General features: G+C 39.7%; 1 protein-coding gene across 1 annotated transcript in view; it reads left to right on the top strand.

Moving 5' to 3' along the window:
• Window positions 1-14,586, top strand: part of DOCK5 (dedicator of cytokinesis 5) — a 210,921-nt gene extending 196,335 nt beyond the window's left edge. Inside the window, exons 48-51 of the mRNA XM_007938781.1 lie at window positions 11,572-11,740; window positions 12,443-12,581; window positions 13,739-13,842; window positions 14,482-14,586. Of these exons, the coding sequence (XP_007936972.1) occupies window positions 11,572-11,740; window positions 12,443-12,581; window positions 13,739-13,842; window positions 14,482-14,586 (517 nt within the window). The remainder of the gene's footprint in view (window positions 1-11,571; window positions 11,741-12,442; window positions 12,582-13,738; window positions 13,843-14,481) is intronic.
• Window positions 14,587-23,781: the final 9,195 nt, after the last annotated feature.

The following is a 23,781-nucleotide window of genomic DNA, read 5'->3' as shown; positions in this document are numbered from 1 at the left end:
AAAAAAAAAAAAAACAGAAGTGAAATGCTTTGTCAGAGATACATATTTGCAATTTTGAAAATTACTCCCAAACTGACTTCCCTAGAGAGGATTACATAAATTAATTTTCCCTCCAGTAACATGTACAAATGTTACATATGCAGCTGAGAGTATTGGAGTACATACATCTTTGTGACCAAAGTATATTCTCAATCTTTTTCAATTTTGCCAGTCTGTTAGGTAAAAAAATGTTTTGTTTATTTTTTCTTTTCTCTTTGTTTGCGTGAAATTATTCATCCTTTTATTTGTTGAGGAGCCATTTGTATTGTATTTTCTGTGAACTGTGGTCAAATACTTTTTGCCCCCCCCTTTTTTTTTCTGGATTCTTGGCTGTTTGTCTATAATAGGAGTTGAAATACTTTCCTCCATTTTCTTATTTGACTTTGGCTTTGCTTTTAGTTTTTTATTTACCTATGATTTTCTCTCTTTTTTATTGTGATTTTGGAAAAGTTTACAGAGCAAATTCGTTTTTCATACAAAAGTTCATACCTGTTTTGTTTCATGACACTGATTGTAATCCCCACAATACAACTGCTCTCTTCCCACTTCCTCCCTGTGGTTACATTTTCCCTGTGTTTTTTCTTATGCATTCCTGCCCTCTGAGCTATCTCCCTGTGCAAATACTGACCTTCTGATCTTCCATGGTTGTTTCTTCTAAAGAGTGTAGCTACCAGGTACAAATGTTCACCTTATATGCCTGTCTACTATTTGGCTGGAAGCCACAGGAGAGAGTTCAATTCCAGGTCCAAAGAGTAACTTGGGGCCCATAGTCTGGGGGTTTCACCAGTCGCTATCAGACCAGTAAGACTGGTCTCCCCCCGCCCCAAACTCTATCCAGGATCTCCTACACTAATCCCTTTCCGAATGGTTGACAGTGGTAGCCAGGCACCATCTAGTTCTTCTGGTCTCAGGGTCATGTCGGCTGAGGTTAACATGGTTCACTAGTCCCTTGAACTCATTGTTTCCATGCATCTTTGGTATTCTTCATTCTTCTTTGCTCCAGATGAAGAGAGACCAATTGTTGCATCTAGATGACTGCTTGCAAGCTTTTAAGACCCCATTTCCTACTCCCAAAGTAGGATATGGAACAGTGTTTTTGTGTAGTATTTTATGCCAGTTGAGCTTGATGTCCCCTGCAGCCACAGTCTAGAGCCCAGAGGCCCAACAACTTGCTCATTTAGGGAATTTGGCTGTGGCTAAGAAGTTGTCATAACTTTACCCCTGTTGGATCTATTATATATATATGGACATTCTTACAGCACATACAAATGCATATTTAGAAATATCGTCTGGAATAATTATATATGATCATGGGTATATTCCCTTTTACCTAGACATACCTGATCGTTCAGCCTGTGTACCTATGTAAGCTATGGTTTTTCTTTCTTTTTTTTAATGCAGTCAAATGAATCAGTCTTCTATTTAATGACTTCTGAATTTTATTTCATAATCAAAGTCCTATTCCAGTCTGTTGTTGTGTAGTTGTTATGTGCCATCAAGTCAGACCCAACCCATAGCAACCCCTCCTTGGGTTTCCGAGGCAGTATCACTATGGAAGTAGTTTGCCCAACCATCCTTCTGAGGAGTGGCTGGTGGGTTTGAACCACCAGTCTTCTGGTTAGCAGTCAAGTGCCTTAGGCACTATGCTACCAGAGCTCCTTATTCCAGTCTAAGAATCAAAAAAAAAAAAAAAAAAAGATGATTTTTTTTTTCTTCTACTTTTAATGTCTTACTATTCATAATTAAACATAATTTGTTAGAATGTTTTGTAGTATATAAGGTGTGAGGTGTGGAGCCAACTTCATTTTTTCCCCAAATGGTTACCTACTTCTCCCTGTAACATTTAGTGAGCAAACTATCAAAAATCAAATCTCTATATTTATTTTAGTCGATATATAGACTTTCTTTTCTATTAGCCTACCTTTATATCCAGGCACTAGTACTATTCAGTTTTAATTACCATAGATTAAAAATAGCTTTTATTTCTAGTTATCCTTCCTAGAATTTGTGTAGCTAATTTTTTTCATTTATTTTTCCATATAAACTTTTTGAGTAACCTGATTAGTGCCATGTTATACACTTCTGACAGCCCCAAATAATCCCATTGCTAGTTCATTAGAACGATGTTAAATTTATGGGCTAATTTTAGAGAATCTTTTTGGTGTTGTGCTAAAAGATTGAGTGCCTTTCCATAAGTTCAAATTAAAGATATTTTAAAGGAGTGAATATAGGTGTCTTCTTTTTATGTTCAAATTAAGCATAGTTATTTTGCACATGCACAAGTATATCAGTATGAGAAAAATCCCAGAAGTCAAGTACTTTTTAAATAATATTTTACTACTTTGAAATTAATATATGTATATGTGGAAAATTCTGAAGTACTTCTAGAAACCTTAAAAAAATTCTTATAACTTTATCACTCAGTGATGCTTTATTACATGACTTAACTAAACTGTTCACTAAGCTGTGAAAGTTTAGTTGCATAGTAACAAAAAGGTACGTACATGTATTTTATTAAAATAGAAAACCATTGCATATACCATTTTGTAACCTATTGCTTAGTTTAATATATATGATGAGTATTTACACATAATTAAATTTTTAAGGTAATGTTAAATATAAGTCAAGTCAGTTAACTTATTTTTTTCCTAAATGTTTAATTCTGTATTGTAACAATTATAAGAACTCTGGTGGTACACTGGTTATATCAGGAAAATAACTTGCCATGATGACCCCATAACTAGAAATCAAATGTTTAACATTTCTTAAATTATTTATCTATCCTTTTCCATTGGCATACATGTTTTTACATAGTGGCAATTATACTGTAGATATGGCTTGGTACTTTGCTTAGCCTCCTAATTTTTATGTTTGTAAGGAGCTCTGGTGGTGCAGTGCCTAAGGCCAGTTGACTGTTAATCAGAAGGTTGGTGGTTCTGCTCTGCAGAAGAAAGATGGAGCAATCTACTTCCATAAAGAGTTACTGTCTTGGAAACCCAATGAGGGTTGCTTTGAGTTACAATCGACTTGATAGCAGTGAGTGTGGTTTGTTTTTTTTTTTTTTTTTTGGTATGTAATCATTATTATCAGTTTTGATGGCTGTTCTGGTTACCTAGTGCCACTCTGACAAGAGAATATACCACAAATGGGATGGCCTTAACAAACAGGAGTTTATTCTTACAATTTGGAGGCTTTAAGTCCAAGTTCAAAGTGCCAGACTCTAGGGGCTGGGTGAAAGCCCCTCAACCTTGGGGTCCAGCTCTGCCTCCTGCTCCCAGCCCACTGGAGCTAGAGGCATTTCTTCACTCAGACAGCTACTGGCTTTTGAGGCTGAGAAACCCCACGTTGACAAGTAAAAAGGCACAGTCCCAATGTTACCAAACCACACAGCAGACCATTAACTTAAGTCCATTCTAAGTCCCAAGGTCGGCAGAGCATAGCAGGCTGCTGAGCAACACCATGGCTACATGCAGGGTCCAAGCATGCCATAGGCTAGAGATCATTCTCAAAGCTTCTCCTTATACACAGGAAGCAGACCACATCCCAAAGGCAGCTACTCAGCTGCTTGTGGTAGCATCCCACCATGGAGTTGACTGGCAGTCTCATCATGGGGAATAACTACCACCAGCTGCCCAGCCACTCAACCAGACCCAGCCAAGTTGACACACAACATAACCACCACAGTGGCTACATACCATTTCATCATATGAACGTGCCATAATTAATCCTTCCCTTACTATAAAATATTTAGCTATCTCATTGTTTCTAAACAGCTCATCAGAATAATTAATTTTAATGCAAAAAATAGGTTATATTTATATAGAATACATTTTAATTATTAAAAATTATAACAAACATATTTGCACAGAGCTTTCCAATTATTTATTTAGGATGCATTTTCAAAAGTCACACATTACCTAATTAGAGGATCCACTTTTTATTGGAAGAATACCTACATGCAGTGGAAGATTGGGCAAGATACCTCCTTGGAAACCCAAGGAGAGGTCACTCTGAGTTGGATTCTACTCAATGGCAGTGAGTGACAGTTTGAGTGCTATATATAACACGTGAGTGAGGGGTCATGTCATAACATATTCATCATATATTTTTACCTATCTTAGGTATTACCACTCTTTTTACTCTGGTGGTGTAGTGCCTAAGGCATTTGACTGCTAACCAGAAGGTTGGTGGTTCAAACCCACCAGCCACTCTACAGAAGGAAGACTGGGCAATCTAGTTCCATAAAGATTTACCATCTTGGAAACCCAGAGAGGGTCACTATGAGTTGGAATTGACTCAGTGGCAGTGAGTTTGGTTTTGGTTTGGTTTAGGTATTAAGTAATACCTGATTCAACTATGTGTTTTTTCTATATTTTTTATGCCTTAAAACAGATTACTACTGAGGACTATGTGGAAAACATAGAAATTATGTTCTGTTCAATAAGACTGTTTTCCTCATTAACCTATGTCTCATTCAAAAAAATTTTTTTTAAATGCAGTAGTTATTGAAAATAAGAGACATGGTAATTGCAGATACAGTTGTCCCTCTATATCTTCAGAGGATTGGTTCTAAGACCCCTGCAGATACCAAAATCCATGAATACTCAAGGCCCTTATATAAAATGGTGTAGTATTTGCACATAACCTACACACATCCTCACATGTACTTTAAATCACCTCTAGATTACTTTTAATACCTACTACAATGTCAATGCTATATGTAAGTACCACTTACCTCTCCCTCTTAGCATTTGAGGGATGGCTTTGACCACTTAATTGCTTTTTCTTTTTTTGGAATATTTTTGATCCACCATTGGTTGAATCTGCAGTTCCAGAAAGCCAATTTTACTATAAAACAGTGTGCAGAGAGCATGAGAATGGGGTCATCTCTATGCTGTCACCTCAGCTAGGTGGCTTTTACGCAAATTTCTCCTGTGGGTAGAAGAAATCATGGGTAATATTTTCTAACACTTACTCAGAGTATTTCTTTCAAAAGCAGCTCAAACTGGCTCACTCCTCATGACCCAGATTGTCCTATTACCCATATTATGTCAACAGTCTTTTAATACTTTCATGATGATTATTGGGTCCACTCTATAAACTATTCATTCTGTTGGTAGGAAGTAGATTGTCTCCATATTCTTTGGCGAGTGGGAGACTATGACATGGAAAGAGGAAGTTACTTTATGAAACACCGTGCATTGTGTTAAGGGAACTCAGGATGGATAATATAGCAGGCTAACAAAATACATGCTTAAAGCACCAGCAGAGTTGTTGTTGTTGTTGTTGTTGTTGTTATGTGCCATCGAGTTGTCTCCAACTCATAGCTACCTATGTACAACAGAATGAAACACTCCTGGTCCTGTGCCAGCCTCACAATCCCTACTATATCTGAGTCCATCACTGCAGCCACCATGTCAGTCCATCTTGTTGAGGGCCTTTCCCTCTTTAGTTGACCTTCCACTTTACCAAGCATGACATCCTTCTCCAGAGAATAGTCCCTTCTGACAACATAACCAAAGTAGGTGAGACAAAGTCTGGTCATTCTCACCTCCAAGGTGCATTCTGGCTGCACTTCCTCCAGGACAAATCTGTTAGGTCTTTTAGCAGTCCATGGTACTTTCAGCATTCTTTGCCAACACTTCAACTCAAAGGCATCAACTCTTCTTCGGTCTTCCTTTTTCATTGTCCAGCTCTCACATGTGTATGAGGTGATTGAAAATACCATGGCTTGGTATTTAATCTCCAAGGAGATATCTTTGCTCCTCAGCACCTGAAAGAGGTTTTTTGCAACTGATTTGCCCAATGCAATACATCTTTTTATGTCTCGATTGCTGCTTCCATTGGCGTTGATTGTGAAACCAAGTAACGTGAAGTCGTTGACCACTTCAGTCTTTTCTCTATCTATCGTGATGCTGCTTATTGGTCCAGTTATGAGGATTTTCGTTTTCTTTATATTAAGGTGTAATCCATATTGTAGACTGTAGTCTTTAATCTTCATCAGTAAGTGCTCCAAGTCATGCTCACGTTCAGCAAACAAGGTTGTGTTGTCTGCATATCTCAGATTGTTAATGTACCTTCCTCCAACCCTGTTGCCACATCCCTCTTCATATAGTCCAGCTTTTCGGATTATTTGCTCAGCATACAGATTGAATACATATGGTGAAAGGACACAACCCTGATGCACTCCCTTCCTGATTGTTCTGTTCAAATAACAGCCTTCTGGGTCTATGTACAGGATCCTCATGAGTACAATTAAGTGTAGTGGAATTCCCATTCTTCTCAAATGTTATCAACAATTTTGTTATAATCCACACAATCGAATGCCTTTGGATGGTCAATAAAACACAAGTAAACATCTTTCTGGTGTTCTTTGCTTTAAGCCAAGATCCATCTGATATCAGCTATGATATCCCTCATTTCATGTCCCTTTCTGAATCTAGCTGGCATTTCTGGAAGTTCTCTGTCAGTATACTGCTACAGCCATTTTTGAATTATCTTCAGTAAGATTTTACTTGTGTGTGATATAAATGCTATTGTTTGATAATTTCTACATTCTGTGGGATCACCTTTCTTTAGAATGGGTACAAATATGGATCTCGTCCAGTCAGCTGGCCAGGTAGCTGTCTTCCAAATCTCTTGGCATAGCCAAGTGAGTGCCTCCAGCACAGCACCACTTGTTGAAACATCTCAGTGGGTATGCTGTCAATTCCTGGAGCCTTGTTTTTTTGCCAATTCCTTCAGTGCAGCTTCAACTTCTTCCTTCAATACCATTAGTTCTTGATCATATGCCACCTCCTGAAATGGATGATCATCTATCAATTCTTTTTGATATAGTGACTCTGTGTATTCCATTCATCTTCTTTTGATGTTTCCTGCATCATTCAACATACTGCCCATGGAATCTTTCAATATTGCAATTCGAGGCTTAAATTTTTTCCTCAGTTCTTTCAGCTTGAGAAATTCCAAGCATGTTCTTCCCTTTTGGTTTTGTAACTGCAGGTCTTTGCATATTTCATTATAATAATTGACTTTGTCTTATTGAGCTGCTCCTTGAAATCTTCTGTTCAGCTCTTTTATCCTGTCAATTCTTCCATCTGCTTTAGCTACTCTTCATTCAAGGGCACATTTCATATCTCTTCTGACATCCATTTTGGTCTCTTCTTCCTCTCCTGTCTTTTTAATGACCTTTTGCTTTCTTCATGGATGATGTTCTTGATGTCATCTCACAATTCCTCTGGTTTTCAGTCATTGGTGTTCAGTGTATCAAATGGTCTCCAAATTCAGGAGAGATATAATCAAGGTCACATTTTGGTTCTCATGGACTTCTTTTAATTGTCTTTAGCTTCAAGTTGAACTTGCATATGAGCAGTTGATGGTCTCTTCCACAGTCAGCTCCTGGCCTTGTTTTGGCTGAAGATAATTGAGCTTATCCATTGCCTCTTGCTACAGATGTAGTCAATCTGATTCCTGTGTATTCCATCTGGCAAAGTCCACATGTACAGCGGCCGGTTGTGTTGTTGAAAAAAAGTATTTGCAATGAGTAAGTCATTGGTCTTGCAAAATTCTGTCATATGATCCCCAGTGTTATTTCTATCACCAAGGCCATATTTTCCAACTACTGGTGATCCTTCTTTGTTTCCAACTTTTGCATTCCAATAACCAGTGATAATTAACACATCTTGATTGCATGTTTGGTCAATTTCAGACTGCAGAAGTTGGTAGAAATCTTCAATTTTCTCATCTTTGGCTTTGGTCATTGGTGCATAAATTTGAATAGTATTAACTTGTCTTCCTCGTAGGCATTTGGATATTATCCTATCACTGACAGCATTGTACTTCAGGATAGATCTTGATATATTCTTTGCGATGATGAATGCCACACCATTCTTCTTCAATTTGTCATTCCCAGCATAGTAGATCATATGATCATCTGATTCAAAATGGCCAAAACCAGTCCATTTCAGCTCACTAATACCTAGGATATCTATCTTTATGTGTTCCCTTTCACTTTTGACAACTTCCAGTTTTCCTAGATTCATACTTCGTAAATTCTATGTTCCAGTTATTAATGGATGTTTGCCACTGTTTCTTCTCATCTTGAGACATGCCACATCAGCAAGTGGAGGTCCCGAAAGATTTACTCTATCCACATCATTAAGGTCAGCTCTACTCTGGGGAGTCCAGTTTTTCAGTCGTATTTTGAGTGCCTTCCAACACCAGGGGCTCATCTTCTGGCACTGTGTCACACAGTGTTTCAGAGCTATTCATAAAGTTTTCCAGTAATATATCATACATTGTGTAACTGCTATTCATAAGGTTTTCATTGGCCAATTCTTTGAGAAGTGGACGGTCTCTTCCTTCTTCTGAATCTATCTTAGTCTGGAGCCTCCACAGAAACCTTTCCACCATGGGTAACTGCTGCCTTTTGAAACATGGTGGCATAGCCTCCAGCCTCACAGCAACACTCAAGCCACTACAGTAGGACAAATTGACAGACAATTTTGTCTCCCCTAGCTGTTCTAAACTCTTCTGCTCATTTCCTGGTCTCCCCCGCCTTGCTCGCTTACCTCGCCTGCCCCCAAGGCAAACACCCACCTTCCTTTGGTCCCAGGGCTGGCTTACTGCATCCTGCCCCTGGGGACAGCTCCACACACACAAACCACCCACCCAAAATAGAATTTTATGGGGTAAAAACAAAGTGGTGTTTCAGGAATATCATGGAAATAGTCATTCTTAGAACAGCAGAGCTCTGTGGGACTTCATTACACTTGTTTTATAGTATAAAACCAAAAAACCGAACTTACTGCCATCAAGTCAATTCTAACTCTTAGCGACTCCCATTGGGTTTCCAAGGCTATAAGTCTTTATGGAAGCAGATTGCCCCATCTTTCTTCCACCGAGCAGGTATTGGGTTCAAACCACTGACCTTTTGGTTAGCAGCCAAATGCCTTAACCACTACACCACCAGAGATCCTTGTAGTTTAGTTCAGAGTCATGTCTTAGTGAAACTTATGTCTTGTGACTGTGGATCTAGTGCCTCAATAGTCATTTACCTTCACTTCCTGTCTCCCTGGCAGCAGAATCCTGGGTGGGTTTTTTTTTCCCCTCTTGATCAATTACTGTTTGAGGTGATTAGTTTCATTTAATTTATCTTAGGAGTAATTAGGCTCTTTTTGGAATTTTGTTTTATGACTTTTTTTAATTAGCACAGATTTAATAAGATAATAGTGAGTTGTTGTTGTTGTAGTTGTTACGTGCCGTCGAGTCGGACCGACTGATAGCGACCCCTCCTTGGGTTGCCGAGGCAGTATCACTACGGAAGTAGATTGCCCCATCTTCCCTCCGAGGAGTTGCTGGTGGGTTTGAACCGCCAGCCCTCTGGTTAGCAGTCCAGTGCCTTAGGCACTATGCTACCAGAGCTCCCAGGATCCCAAAAAATATTAGGTACTAAATATTCACAGTTGTTGTTGTTATTTGCCATCGAGTCGGCCCCGACTCATAGCGACCCCTCCTTGGGTTTCCGAGGCAGTATCACTACGGAAGTAGGAATGCCCAACCTTCCTTCCGAGGAGTGGCTGGTGGGTTTGAACCGCCAGCCTTCTGGTTAGCAGTCAAGTGCCTTAGGCACTATGCTACCAGAGCTAGAAAATGCCAAAAAATTGAAATCATGCAATCTTTTAAATAAATAAATAACAGATAACAAGAAAATGAGAGGATAATTTGACATTTTTAAAAAAAGAAGAAGAAACTACACCCTAGAATCATTTTCTGTTGTGGCTCCAGATGAAACAGTTGCTGTCAAGTCGATTCTGACTCGTGGTTACCCCATGTGTGTCAGAGTAGAACTGTGCTCCATAGCGTTTTCAATGACTGATTCTTCAGAAGTAGATCACCAGGCCTTTCTTCCAAGGCACCTCTCAGTAGACTTAAACTTCCAGCCTTTTGGTTGGCATCCATGCACTTAGCCATTTGCACCACCCAGGGATGCTCACTGTGACTCTGATGGTTCCTTAACCAGACTGTCTGGAGCTTTCTTATCCTGTATTCCTAGAGAAGATTGCAAAAATATTTTTCTCCCAAATATGAGAAAATTAAGATGGGAAAATCTTTAAATGAGGCTTTCATTGGGATAAAAGATAAGCAGCATCTTATGCTTTTATTTAAGGTTTGGACTCAGCAGAATTGGCTAAGCCTAACTCAAAAACAAGAGGCAAAGAAATTATACCAGGGTCTGCCTCCTCTTCCCAACCCATGTTCTCCCCCATACATCCCAAGGCAGACTTGTGAGCAGGCACAACCTGTTGATCTCACAAATGGTGAGGCTCTCCTGGGTCACACAAGAGAGAACAGAGGTAATGTTCTTTCACAGGGTTGAGCCCTGGGTGCGTTTGCCTTGTGACCGGAACATGGCTGGAGCAGAGTTTTCTGTACTCTGGAAATAAAAAAAAAAAAAAAAAATCCTGGAATGAAGACTGCCCCCTGTAGGTTACCTGTACCATGTCTCAATGAGTGAATGTGGGGAGTCACTGTAGAGAAGCCTCCTGCAGGGGCTATGGGATGGAGAATTAGAGATTAAAAGTCTTAAAATGACTTAAGAAACATATCAACGAAATAAAGTGAGTGAATCTTGTTTGGATCATGAGTCAAAAAAAAAAAAAAAAAACACTTATAAAAGTAATATGAGAAAATCAGGAGAATTTGAACTTTGGATGATGAAATCAAAGAATTATGATTTTTTTCTTAAGAATGATGATGGGAACGTGGTTATATTTTTGTTTTGGTTTTACTTTTCTATGTAAAAATTTTCTTTAATAAAATTTAAAAATGTCTTTGCCCTATATTCCACCCAAAATACTTTAATTTTTATGAATTTAATAGCTAGTGAGGCTAAATTTTAGGGGGGGACACACAGGGGTTATTTTTTCCCCCATAAAATATCTGTTTATATCTTTTGGTAATTTTTTAAAAATTGACCTGACTCTTGAAAGAATAATCAATTTTTATTCTGATGCTTGAAAATCTGTTCACTGTAATTAGCAAACATATAAAACGTTCTAAGCATTTGGTGACAAATCTATGAAGTAGGTACTATTATTATCCGCATTTTACAAGTAAGAAAATTGAAGAAAGGTTATCTGCCCAAGATCACCCAGAAAGTCAGTGTAGGTAGGATTTGAACACAGGCTGTCTGAGTCTGGAACATTTGCTATTATCCACTACATAAAGCTGCCCTATTAACCTTTTGCTTTATGTATCCTGTCTGGTTTTAATTTTAATGAGGTCTTCTCTTCCCTGGGATAAGATAAATATCCACTAATATTTTCTTCTAATACTCCAGTAATATCTTCTTTTCGTATTTACATCTTGAGATGTTCAGCTGGCAGCTGGAAATTCAGATCTAGAACCTAAGAGAGAAGTCATAGATCAAGAGTTAGATTGAGGAGTCATAACTGCTACTCCTTCCAGAGTGAATTTTGACTGTCAGGTGATCAGTGTTTTGTGATTTTTGTCCTTGTGCTTGGATGCTAGGTCAGTCCTGGAGCCGCTTTTAGAGCGCAGGGCCTCGTCAGGTGCCAGAGTTGAAGATCTGCCCCTCAGAGAAGATAGCGAAAACCGGAGCAGCAAGTTCAAGAGAAAAGACTGGAGTCTGAGCAAGTCCCAGGTCATTGCAGAGAAAGCGCCAGAACATGATCTAATGGTAAAAAAAAAAAAAAAAAAGAGAGAGAGAGAGAGAAAGAAAAGCACCCAAGATTTGCCACTGCTTCCCTTGTAGCCAGGCATGTCACCATTCCCTCCACAACAGTGAGTCACCAGATGGAAGCCTGACTGTGGCTTGTCTCCGGGCAGAGCAGCTTGTGGTGGGTGTCAGATCTCAGGTTGTGGTAAAAAAGCACAGAGATTTGAATCTCTAAATCAGTGTTGGTGCCAGATCTTGTACTTACAGTGTAAATGTGATAATAATTGGAGTTGTGGTTCTTACCATCATATTCCATGAATCAGTCCAAACATTGTCAACTGCCATTTCTTCTCTTTTAGCTTTAAATAAATAAATAAATAAATAAGTGTCCTTTTTATTTCCATAAGCCACATCAAGTTGTTAAATATGGCAAGATCAACTTTTCCTGAGAAACAGTGTGGCTTATTTCCAACCTAATGATGTAGTCCATCTGTGGTCACAATCAGGTCTGTCTGTGGCCAGCCAGAAAGTAAGCTGTGGTTCAGTGATTCCCAGTATCTTTGCCATGATACCCACCATATGTTGATGTGGTAAGCTTAAAGTGGCTCCTGGAATTATGCCTTTTTGCAAGTTTCTGCTCAGTAGACAGGGTTGTTCAGAGCATTGTTGAGCTTAGTGCTCCTTACCATGAGATTGTTTTGCTATGTTTTGCCCCTGTACTAGAGCCCATCCAGAAAAGCACAAAGGCCAAAGAGTCTCCAACTGGTGGACAATCGGCTAACACCATTTCATGGTTCTTCACCTCCTCAGTTAACACCTCGGAGCCCACCACCACTCACTCCTAAAGCTACCAGGACCCTGAGTAAGTCTCATACTTAACAATTCTTTTCACTAGGGAATGGAGTATGTTTATGGACCTGGGTAATTTTTAACCAAATCAGCCATAAAATATATGTGACTGTGGTAAAGTCACAATTCAGTGGTGGTTGGTAAAGTACAGTTAGACTAGAGTTTGGCAAGGAGCCCTTGAATCACTGTTTTTGGTTGCCATCAAGTGGGCTTTGACTATGGTGACCTTAGATATAATGGAATGAAACTTTGTTATGTGCTATCTTCATAGTCATTGGTGTGTTTGAGTCCATTGTTACAGCTATTGATTTGTCTAACTACCCGTAGGGTCTACTCAATATGAATGTGTAAATGAGGTAGAGTAGGACTGGGATTGAATAGCAAGCAACTACTTATGAACTAACTATTGGATTGGTAGTCCTGTACTTCATCTTGGGAAGGTTTTAAAATAAGGACAAAAAATGGACCCGTTCCTATACTGCAATCTGGTTTGGGGAACCATTGACAGAAAACACTTGAGAAGAATTACAAGGTCTCCATAGTGCAAAGGCATAATGGAAGAATAATGTGTCAGTACCAGATGGGAGACAGTGGTCAACCGAGAGTTATTTAGGTAAGGTTTCTTGGAGGAAGTGGAATATAGCACACTCTAAATTATAAAACTACAAAAATTCAGCTTAATTCAACAGGTATTTATTGAGCACCTGCAATGTGTCAGGCATTTTTCCTAAGCATTTGGGATTTATTGGAGAGCAAAGTAATACCCCAAGTTCTAGTACATGTTGTCATCCTCAGTTGAGTGATTCCCAGTTAGTATCTCTGGCATGAAAGCCACCATATGTCAATGTAGTAAGCTTAAAGTGGCTTCTGGAATTACTACTTCTGCAAATTTCTGCTCAGTAGATGGTTGTGCAGAGTATTGCTGAGCTTAGTGAAAAGAAATTTTACTTCAGAACTTCTTGTGAAGCTTGTGAAACCTGGTGAATGAAAGATGCTATGTGTCACATGAGGTAAAAGGTCTTCTTCATCCTGTCCACAGAAACCACAAAATCTGACTATAGCAATTTGATTGCCCCAGTTGGTTTAGGCATTAAAATGGCAAGCAGAATTTCTGTGCGATTTCCTGATAATTTTTTCTTCTTGCTTTCATTTACTTTGTATCATTTCTAGGCTCCCCATCTTTGCAGACAAATGGGCTGATGACATCTACTCTCCCACCTCCACCTCCCCCCAAAAGCAAGCCTTATGAGAGCAGCCAGAAAAACTCTGCAGAGGTAGGAAACCAGGGCTGACAATTGTGGCCAGAGGGCAACACTCGTGGGGAAACAGCATTGGGTTTTCAAGCTTTTTAGTAGGCAGGTTTTTCCATAGATTTCTCACTTTAATTGATTCTTGGCTCATTCCTGAAACCACAAAAGATAAAGAAGTTTTCAATGTTAAGGAATGATAATGCAAGTAAACTTTTTTTTATCCCATTGAAAGTAGAGCAGTTCTCTGTACCTTACCATGGGTACAGGTGATGAAATAAGAAGTGGGTTCGGGTTCACTTTTGAAGAGTTATTTTGAGAGTGACAATCGTTCTGGAATGGTATCTGACAGGTTTCCTTCCCTCATTCATTAGATACTTACTGAGTGTCTACTATTTGCCACAAACTCAAGTGTTAAAGATATAGCTGGGGAAGAGGGGAGTGGGTGTGGGGGGTGGCGAGTAAGTGTGTATGCATGTGTTCATGTCTGATTGACTCAAGGAGAATGAGGCAGATCAAATCATTATTTTCCTTTTCACCTTGCAAGGCCTATATAGATAAACCTATCAATTAGAAGCTAAACCAGGATGTGGGAAATGTGGAAGAAAAGGCTGAATTGGGAAGATAGGACTCATCATTTCTGATTACATATGTCTGCTTCCTCAGATTGCTCCACCACTGCCGGTCCGAAGAGAAGCCAAAGCCCCACCTCCACCCCCTCCAAAAGTTCGGAAATCTGGCATCATTTCTTCTGAGCCTGGATCTCAGTAAGGATCTTGTCCTGTCTGGAACTGAGTGCCTTGGACAGCTGATGCTTGAGAATTGGCCTCCAGGGGGCAGTGCCCTCACCGCACAGGGCCGGCTCCCTGCTTGACTTCTCTTTCTGATCTGAGGTGATGTTCACCAAATCAAAGACTGGATTTCTTTCTTTTTTTTTTTTTTTTTTTTTTTTTTGAAGCTTCTCTTTGATGTGTGAGGCCATGCTGCATCTATCCAGTCCAAATGGAATTCCAGAATTAGCCATGCTGTCTCTGCACATTTCTCAAGGGAGAGATCCCCCTCGATGTACTGAATTTCAGCCTCCATCACAGGACCAGTGGGGACTGCAAAAGCCTGGATTAGTTCTACTGCAGTGGCCATGACCCCATCCCGGGAACCTGTTCATTGGAGCTACTTCTGCTTTGCTTCTGAAAAGCTGTGCTTGAGATTTCGTTTCTTTGCTTGTGTGGGCATACACTATCCCATGTGGCATATTGGCAGAGACTAATATCAAGTACACTTTAATAGCCAAAATAATAATATTTTTCTCATGTCTACTATTTCTCCTCTGAGGATAAGAACACAGATTTTTTTAATGGAGATTGGCTGCTGCCAGATATGAATGGCTATCATTATTGAAAAAGCATGAACTCCAACATGGGCCCTGAGCTCTTGCAACCCACCCTTATCCACTTGTGACATGGGAAGCTGTCCTCCTAGGAGTCCGTTACACTCCTGGCTAATGGCCCTCACTGTGCAAGGTAGCCTCTCCTTTGTACTAAGGATTCCTTTGAAGCTCTTCCATTTGCACACATGATGTCTTGTTACCTCCTCTGAGCTTAAGTCACTGGATGTAAGGAACGTAGAAGCCCGTGTTCAAATGCTTTTTAGCCAGATCCCATTTGGACAGTCAATGGCCCTGATCTCCTACCTGATAGTACCCTGGAGGATGCAGTGCAATACTTCCCTTTGAATATTTATTCCTTTGGATGGTAGAATTATTTTGATTGTTTGTTAATGGTCCTAATGTCAGTACGCCTTTCAGAAGAAAAAAGGGGTGATTTAGGTTTTAGATGATCAAATATTATATACACATACATAAACAGCAGCACAAACTTATAGATGTTTTGAGCTGAAAAGGCCTTAAAGGTCATATAAACATTCATTTGATAGATAAGGAAATTGACGGCAAATAGAAAATTGTATTGCAGGTTCTCACTAATAACCGACCTAGCTAATTTAGAATATATTAGATAACACTTAGATCTAGAAGTCATTCCTAACCAGCTCTTCAGTACCTACCCCGGTTGGAAAAAATATTTGAAATGTCACAGACATTTCTATAATACTTAGGTATTTAGGGCAAAATCAGAATTTTTTTGACTGTGAATCCCTCAGTCAACATACGGAAAAGCTCACCTGGAATCTTGTCCATCCCTTACCCAGTCCTCAGAGTAGAGAGAACAGAGAGAGAGATTTGAGGCTGTTGCTAGTAATGAGAATTTGGATTTGCCTTCTTGGCTCTTTGTTTTTATGCCCTGTTTTACCAACACTCTTTCGGGAGAGACAGTAGAATTCATCACAAGAATCAGGGAAGCATAGCATTACTCAAGACGTTCATATTCAGATTCTGGAGATGACATGAAAAGCATTATTTCACCCCTACCATGAAAACCTACATTGTGGTGTAATGCAAAGGACATGGGCTTTGGAATGAAATGTGTTTGGTTTCACATCCCCAGCTATGTCATCTGTTAACCTGGCATGTTCACACACATTATTTGACATTCTTTGAGCTTTCATTTCCTCACCTTTCAAAATGGGGATAATACCTGCTATACAGGTTGTTGGATTAGCGGACACTCACACAATGTTCATTTCTTTTCTCTGCTAGACCTGAGTAAGATCTGGAACTCTCTCAGAGCATTATTGATACTCTTTTTATATTTTCCCAATGTAATTTGAAGTGTGTGTGCAGCTTAATGCTACACATACAGTTCCTCTTCAGAAGATGACATCTTTTTCAGCCTTTTATGTACCTTATGGCTAGAATTAGGGAGCTCTGGTAGCATAATAGGTAAGGCACTTGACTGCTAACCAGAAGGCTGGCGGTTCAAACCCACCAGCCACTCCTCGGAAGGAAAGTTGGGCAATCTATTCCCATAGTGATACCACCTCAGAAACGCAAGGAGGGGTCTCTAGGAGTCGGGTCTGACTCGACAGCACATAACAACAACAACACCATGCTAGAATTGAAGAGAATTTTAAGTGGAAAGAACTCAAGCCCTGTAGAGAAGGAAAGGGAAGAGAAAGAATATGCAGGGTTTATGTGGAGCAGCTTCTGCAAAGCTGCCTGTCAGACTGACTAAGGGGGTTTGTATGCTTCACCCTACTTTCAGGCTACCATTAGATAGAAAGATGTAAACTGGGTCATGTAAAAAGCTGCAAGGCTCCCCTTTGAGAGCAGCGGGAGTGAGCCTGAGCCTGATCTCGGAGCACAGGCCATAGACATCTGATACCTCAGTACTCAGATACCTTCCCCTATGTTGTATAAGATTATTCCCTTTCCATCGTAATGGGAATAATAGTTTCTCTCTTTCCTGAACCCGAAGGATTCTAGGTAATGTTGATGAATGATAAATCACAGAAGACTTTGGGAGGTTTGTCTGCTCAGAAGCCATCGGATAGGAAAGAGTCATATTTGACAAAAAGTCATAAATAACAAACATCCAAGAGAAAGACTGCAAAGAAATGCCTTATGATTGATTACATTACATATAGGAGAAATGAGAGACAGGAAGAGAAAGGTTTAAGAACCCAGCCTTCACTTTTCCTTGCTAAGAACTCTGGAATGTTGTAAGAATTGAAATAAGTCCTAGAATTATCACAACCTATGTGAATATTGATTCTTTATATCTATCTATCTATCTATTAATATATATACATATATATTTCTTTTTAAAAATCTTTTTTCTCTCTTTGTCCTGATGACTTGTCTTGCTTTGAGATTCATTTTTTCCCCCAATAATTTTTTCTCTCAAATATATTAAGCTCTTACCCAATGGCAGACACTTTACTAAACCCTCAGGATATGGCTGTTCAACATGTTTAATGGGGAGACAGCCTTAGTACATGTAGACAGTTCACTCTGGTTTGCTGTGAGATTGCGGCATAAGTGGTATTAAATGAAACCAAAATCCTAAGTAAGGCTAGTGGGCTGTGGGTTGCTTCCTCCCTTTTCCAACTTCATCCTTTGACTCCAGAATTATAGCCATTTTCTCCTATTAAAAACTGAACTAAGGACTGACCCAGCCACACTGCACATCCTTAAGATAAAGTAAAGCAGAGTTTCAGGAAATAGTTCACCTTTGTTTACTCTTTTCAAACTGCAGGAGTCATTCCCTGTAAGTTGCTTCGGGATCATGGGGCAACAATTTCTTATTTTAAAATTCAAACATAACTTACATAAATGAAGTGTGAAGAGATAGATGAATGTTTACATATGTATATACCCAGTCACCACCTCTCAGAGAAGACAGAGACTATTTCCAGCACCCTAGAAAGTTCTTTTGTGCTCATGGTGCCATTTCATAAAAGATACTTAGAAGGCTCTTAAAATTTGTGCCTTTCTTCTTCTCACTTCTCAGGCATAAAGAAAGAGATGGGGTGAGGGACAGAGAACCTCACCATAAAAATGGAACAAGATTTGAAGACTACACCTTTTGGCAAGTCAAGTTCTAGTCCCTGGGCCTCTATTTCCTCATCTGTTAAAAATAATAATAATTTGAAGCTAGATGATTTTTAGAATCCTTCCCATCCTTGCTTGGTTTTATTTTAAGTGAATAAAAAAGAGGGAGAGTCAGTAAGAAACTGAGTTTCTGTATTTCTGTGTAATGGCTTTTAGATACATGCACTAGAATTTTTCTATTTTTCATCCCAACTTGTTCCTTTGGCTCTGCCATACCCAGAGTCTTAAGATCAAAAGATCTGTGGACATTAAAACTATGAATATACCCCATATACCTAGCACACATTGAAATATTGACACCAATTACCATATTTCTCTGCAATGACTTTATAAACAATGTCGTTTTCATAGTAGTCTTCAGCCTTCACCAGCCTGGCCACTGTACCTAAACATTCAGTTCATCTTAATAATCATGTCTTCCTTCCCCATATCATTTGGGGAGTTGATAAATATCACTTCCTTGGGAGTTTTCATTCAGCTATATATCTGGTTTTTAAAATTAAAATTAAATTAGAAATTCTCTTTGCGTGGGTTAAGGGTTGAACCTGGTTCTATTCTACACAAGGAAAATTTTCCATTCATATTGATTATATACTTAGATTCCAGCCAAAGCTGATCTCCAGTAGACCCTACCCAAACTCATCTATTAGTTATATCTTGTTAGTTGTTTATCCAGACTTTGTCATAAGCTTCTTTGCCATGATTTTGTCAATAATTGGGTTTCTAACATGGACAGCTTGGAAGATACACATTGAAGTAGAAGAATTTTTGTTCAGGTTTGCTGTTATTTATTTTTTAAATTAAAAATGGAAATGCATTTTAAATTTGATTGTGCAGTTTGTTTATTACTTTTGTATTAATGAAATAATACCACTCCTAAACTTTTTCATTTTTCCTTTTTGACCCTACTTTATGATCCATCACACCCAGAGTTCCTCCCTATTAATTTAAACTTGTATTGTGAAGTCATAGAATCATTTTTGTCTGGAGGTAGTAGAAACTGCGGACCATTTTCCCCCTGCCCCTTCCATCTATCCTTTTGGCATCTGAGCTAACTTGGTTTGATGGTAAACTGCCCCCCCCCCAAAAAAAACCCCACCCTGCCATGGAGTCAATTCTAATAGCAACCCCCATTGGGTTTCCAAGGTTATAAATCTTTACAGAAGTAGGTTGCCTCGTCTTCCTCCCACAGAGTGACTGCTGGGTTTGAACCACTGACCTTAGCAGCCTAAGGCCTTACCCACTGTGCCACCAGAGCTCCTTTGCTTTGATGGTAACAATTCATTTATTTTTCATAGGGCCCATTTCTTTTCTCATTCAACACAGATAACTAGGCAGAGGCAACAGCAGTTAAAGAGGTTAAAAGGAGTGTCTAATAATTTATATGGAAAGGATGGGAATGATTCTCAAACTTAGTTGGATATTAGTATCACCTGCGAGAAGCCACACCTCATACTAATGAAATCAGAATCTTCTTGAGGAGTGGAAACCGGTCATCAGGCATCAGTATATCTTTTAAATCCCCCTATGTTATTCTGCGTTATGCAGACAACAAAATCTTGCTTGCTGAAAGTGAAGACAACTTGAAGCATTTACTGATGAAGTCTACAGCATGGATTACACCTCATCATAAAGGAAATGAAAATCCTCACAACTGGTCCAATAAGCAACATCATCATAAATGGAAAAAAGATTGATGTTCCCAAAAATTTTGTATTACTTGATTCCACAGTCAACACCAATGGAAGTAGCAGTCAAGAAATCAGACGACATATTGCACTGGGCAAATCTGCTGCAAAAGACCTCTTTAAAGTGCTGAAGAGCAAAGATGTATCTGAAGACTAAGGTGTGCCTAACCGAAGCCATAGTATTTTCAATAAATAGCCTTATCTGCATGTGAGAGCTGGACAATGAATAAGGAAGACCAAAGAAGAGTTGATGCTTTTGAGTCGTGGTGCTGGCGAAGAATGCTGAAAGTACCATGGACTGCCAGAAGAACTAACAAATCTGTCCTGGAGGAAGTGCAATTGGAATGATCCTTGGAAGTGAGAATGGCCATACTTCATGTCACCTACTTTGGTCATGTTGTCAGAAGGGACCATTCCCTGGAGAAGGGTATCATGCTTGGTAAAGTGGAGGGTCAATGAGGAAGGGGAAGACCCTCAATGAGATGGATAGACACAGTGGCTGCCGTGATGGGCTCAGGTATAGCAGGGATTGTGAGGCTGGCACAGGACTGGGCAGTGTTTCGTTCTGTTATACACAGGGTCATTGTAAGTCGGAGCTGACTCGATGGCACCTAACAACAACAACAACATGTTATAACATTGTTAGGTCAAGGTTGAGAACCACTGTCTCACAGAAAACACCACTTTAGAAAAGTGGTGTTCAACTTGTGTTTTGTAAAATCTTTGTTGGCAGTGAAGCAGGTTGGAGAAAGAGGGTAGCCTCGGTTCAATTAGGGTAGCTCCACTGTTTTAAGTATTGGACTTATGCTTAAGATTTTTCATTATTTTTTTTTTCTAAGTATACCAATGCGTCAAAGCATTTATAATCTATTGCTTTTTAGAGCAATAATGTTCCACTGTCTGTACATAGGAATCACTCAGTTGCTTGTTTAAAGTGTAGCTGCTTGGGTCCCAGAGAATCTAATTCATAAATCTGGAGAATCTCTTTGATCTAGAGTCTCCTTTGAGAAACACTGACATTTTGCACTATCAGAACCTGTATGTGTTGTTAACTAAACTTTGTTTTCTAGTCACCTCTAGGCTACTACAACCTAGGAAACCTTTGCTAAAATTTTATTTCCAAGCCATTCTAATTCCTTTTTGCTAGCTCTGGTGGTGTAGTGCCTAAGGGATTTGACTGCTAAACAGAAGGCTGGCGGTTCAAACCCACCATCCACTCCTTGGTAGGACGGTTGGGCAATCTACTTCCATAGAGATACTGCCTCGGAAAGTATCAAGGAGGGTCGCTATGAGTAGTAGGTGACTCAACGGCAGTGAGTAGTACTGGATTTTTTAAAGCTGTATACATATAAGAACTTACTAAATGAAGGTTTTGGCCTTTACTTCTACTTTATTTCAAAAGGTTGCAAACATATTTTGAAGCTACAAGCGTGAGTTCTTCAGAGTCAGTAAAAAGAACCATTGCTATAATGGAAGGAAAGGGAGCCATTTTCACTATTCTTCCCTTTTGTCGTTTGGACCATTTGGGAATCAAGTACCCAATGTGCTAACTTAAGTTGCAAACCACTGGATGCCTCTAACATCAGCATCAGGCAGCTGGATGAGCATCTTCTTTCTATCACATTCAGAGATCCACAGCTGACGCCAAAGAAATTGTCCAAAGATAAGCTTTGGCAAAGACTCTAAACAGGATGTATAAGTTAAGTGGATGTGTTATTTTATTTTTTAATGTGTTACCTAATGTAAAGATTATAAATCTGAGTAATTTGGCAAATGAAAGCCTCTCATTCTGCCTTGTAAGTGTTAATTAATGAAATAGTGTAGTTTTGCTTTTCATCCCATAACTGCCTAATTTTAATAAAGTATGAGTCAGGACTTTGATCAGTTTTAATGATTCTTCAAATACAGATATTTGGCAACTATAGCGTTCTGCCGACGGCAAATATTTGTATTACATGGGGAGTTCTTCTGCCCCACTGTTCTTGTTACCTAGTGCCACTCTGATAAGAATATACCACAAATGGGATGGCCTTAACAAGCAGGAGTTTAATTCTTACAATTTGGAGGCTTTAAGTCGAAGTGCAAAGTTGCCAGGCTCTGGGGGGTGGGTGAAAGCCCCTTAACCTTGGGGTCCAGCTCCACCTCCTGGTCCTGGCCCCCTGGAACTAGAGGTGTTTCTTCACTCAGATAGCTGCTGGCTGCTGTGGCTGAGAAGCCCCAAGGTTGACAAGTAAAAAGGCAGTCCCGATATTACCAAACCACACAGCATGCCATTAACTTAGGGCCATCGTAAGTCCCAAGGTCGGCAGAGCATAGCAGGCTGCTGAGCAACGACACGGCTACATGCAGGGTCCAAGCATGCCATAGGCTAGAGACCATTCTCAAAGCTTCTCCTTATATACAGGAAGCAGACCACATCCCAAAGACAGCTACTCAGCTGCTTATGGTAGATCCTACCATGGGGTTGATTGCCAGTCTCATAATGGGGAACAACTACCACCAGCTGCCCAGCCACTCAACCAGGCCCAGCCAAGTTGACACACAACATAACCACCACAATTCCAAGGATATTTTTGTTTCCTTCTATTATGAACTGTGAAATGTATATAAGGTTAATGCATTTTGGTTGTACGTGTGTTAGCGTATCATGTTAGGTGCAACTATGACTTTATAATTGTCCTTATTTAGAGATTATATATGGTTAAGAAGATGTGTACAACTGCCAAGTTGACAAGGGGTGGGCTGTGATAGTTGGAGCTGTGTGTCAACTTGGCTGGACCACAATTCTGTATGGTTTAAGTTGTGATGTGGTTATTCCCATGATGGGATCAGATGATTATGTTTTGAGCAGCCAATCTGTTGAAAGGGCATTTCCCTAGGGGTGTGGCCTGCTTCCAGTATATCTATGGACATCCTGGGAAAAGAGACACTCTTCTGTGGATCGGGATTCTGTTGTGCTGCCTACAACTGTCCGTGAGTGAACAATCCACCATTTGGCCTGGAGATCTTGGATTCGTCATTCGTTAGAGTCAACAGCCAGTACACTGCCTGCCAACCTTGAGCTCCTCAGCCCCTGTAGCTGCAAGAGTCGGGAAAAGCCTCCAGCTTGACATTTGATCCAAGAACTTTGGACTTGCCAGCTTCTGTAAATGTGTGAGCCATTTTCCTAAGATAAATTTCCCTCTCTGTCTCTCTCTAAGCTTTACTGGTTTTGTTTCTCTAGAGAACCCAGTCTAATATACCCATCATGGGGTGTTTCTGACACCTGTAAAAATTGGTTATCACAACAAGTCTTTTTTTTTTTTTTTTTTGCGGTGGTGATGTTGGGGCTTGTGGACTCCATTTATTTAATTGAAAGAGGAAAAAAGGACTTGATCTTTGCCATGTGGATATAGGCACAATTTGTCACTGTACTGTTGTACCACTCCACCTGTGACACTGGGCAAGCGACCTGAAATTTGATTCTTTTCAAATGGATATCTCATAGTCATACAGAAGTTATAAGAATAAATGAAAATATTAGTGCCACAGTATCTGTGACCTCATGTAGAAATGGTCACCCATAAAACCAAATTGACATGGGAGCCCCAGGAGCCTATATGAGCTTCAAAGAACAAAACTATCTTGACTTCCAAAGTCAACTTCATTGGCTGCTCATAGTGCAATGCAAAAAGCACTGATCACAGAGCCAGATGGTACTGAGTGAGTCTCCAACTCTCTGAGCCCCTGTTTCTTTGTTTTAAAGTGAGGGGTATAATATCTACTTTCCAA

This window comes from Orycteropus afer, unplaced genomic scaffold (genome assembly GCF_000298275.1).
Source record: "Orycteropus afer afer isolate SDZICR_OR568_19922 unplaced genomic scaffold, OryAfe1.0 scaffold00053, whole genome shotgun sequence".
Taxonomy (NCBI): domain Eukaryota; kingdom Metazoa; phylum Chordata; class Mammalia; order Tubulidentata; family Orycteropodidae; genus Orycteropus; species Orycteropus afer.
The sequence above is the reverse complement of the archived record's forward strand: the minus strand, read 5'-3'. Positions and strand labels throughout refer to the sequence as shown.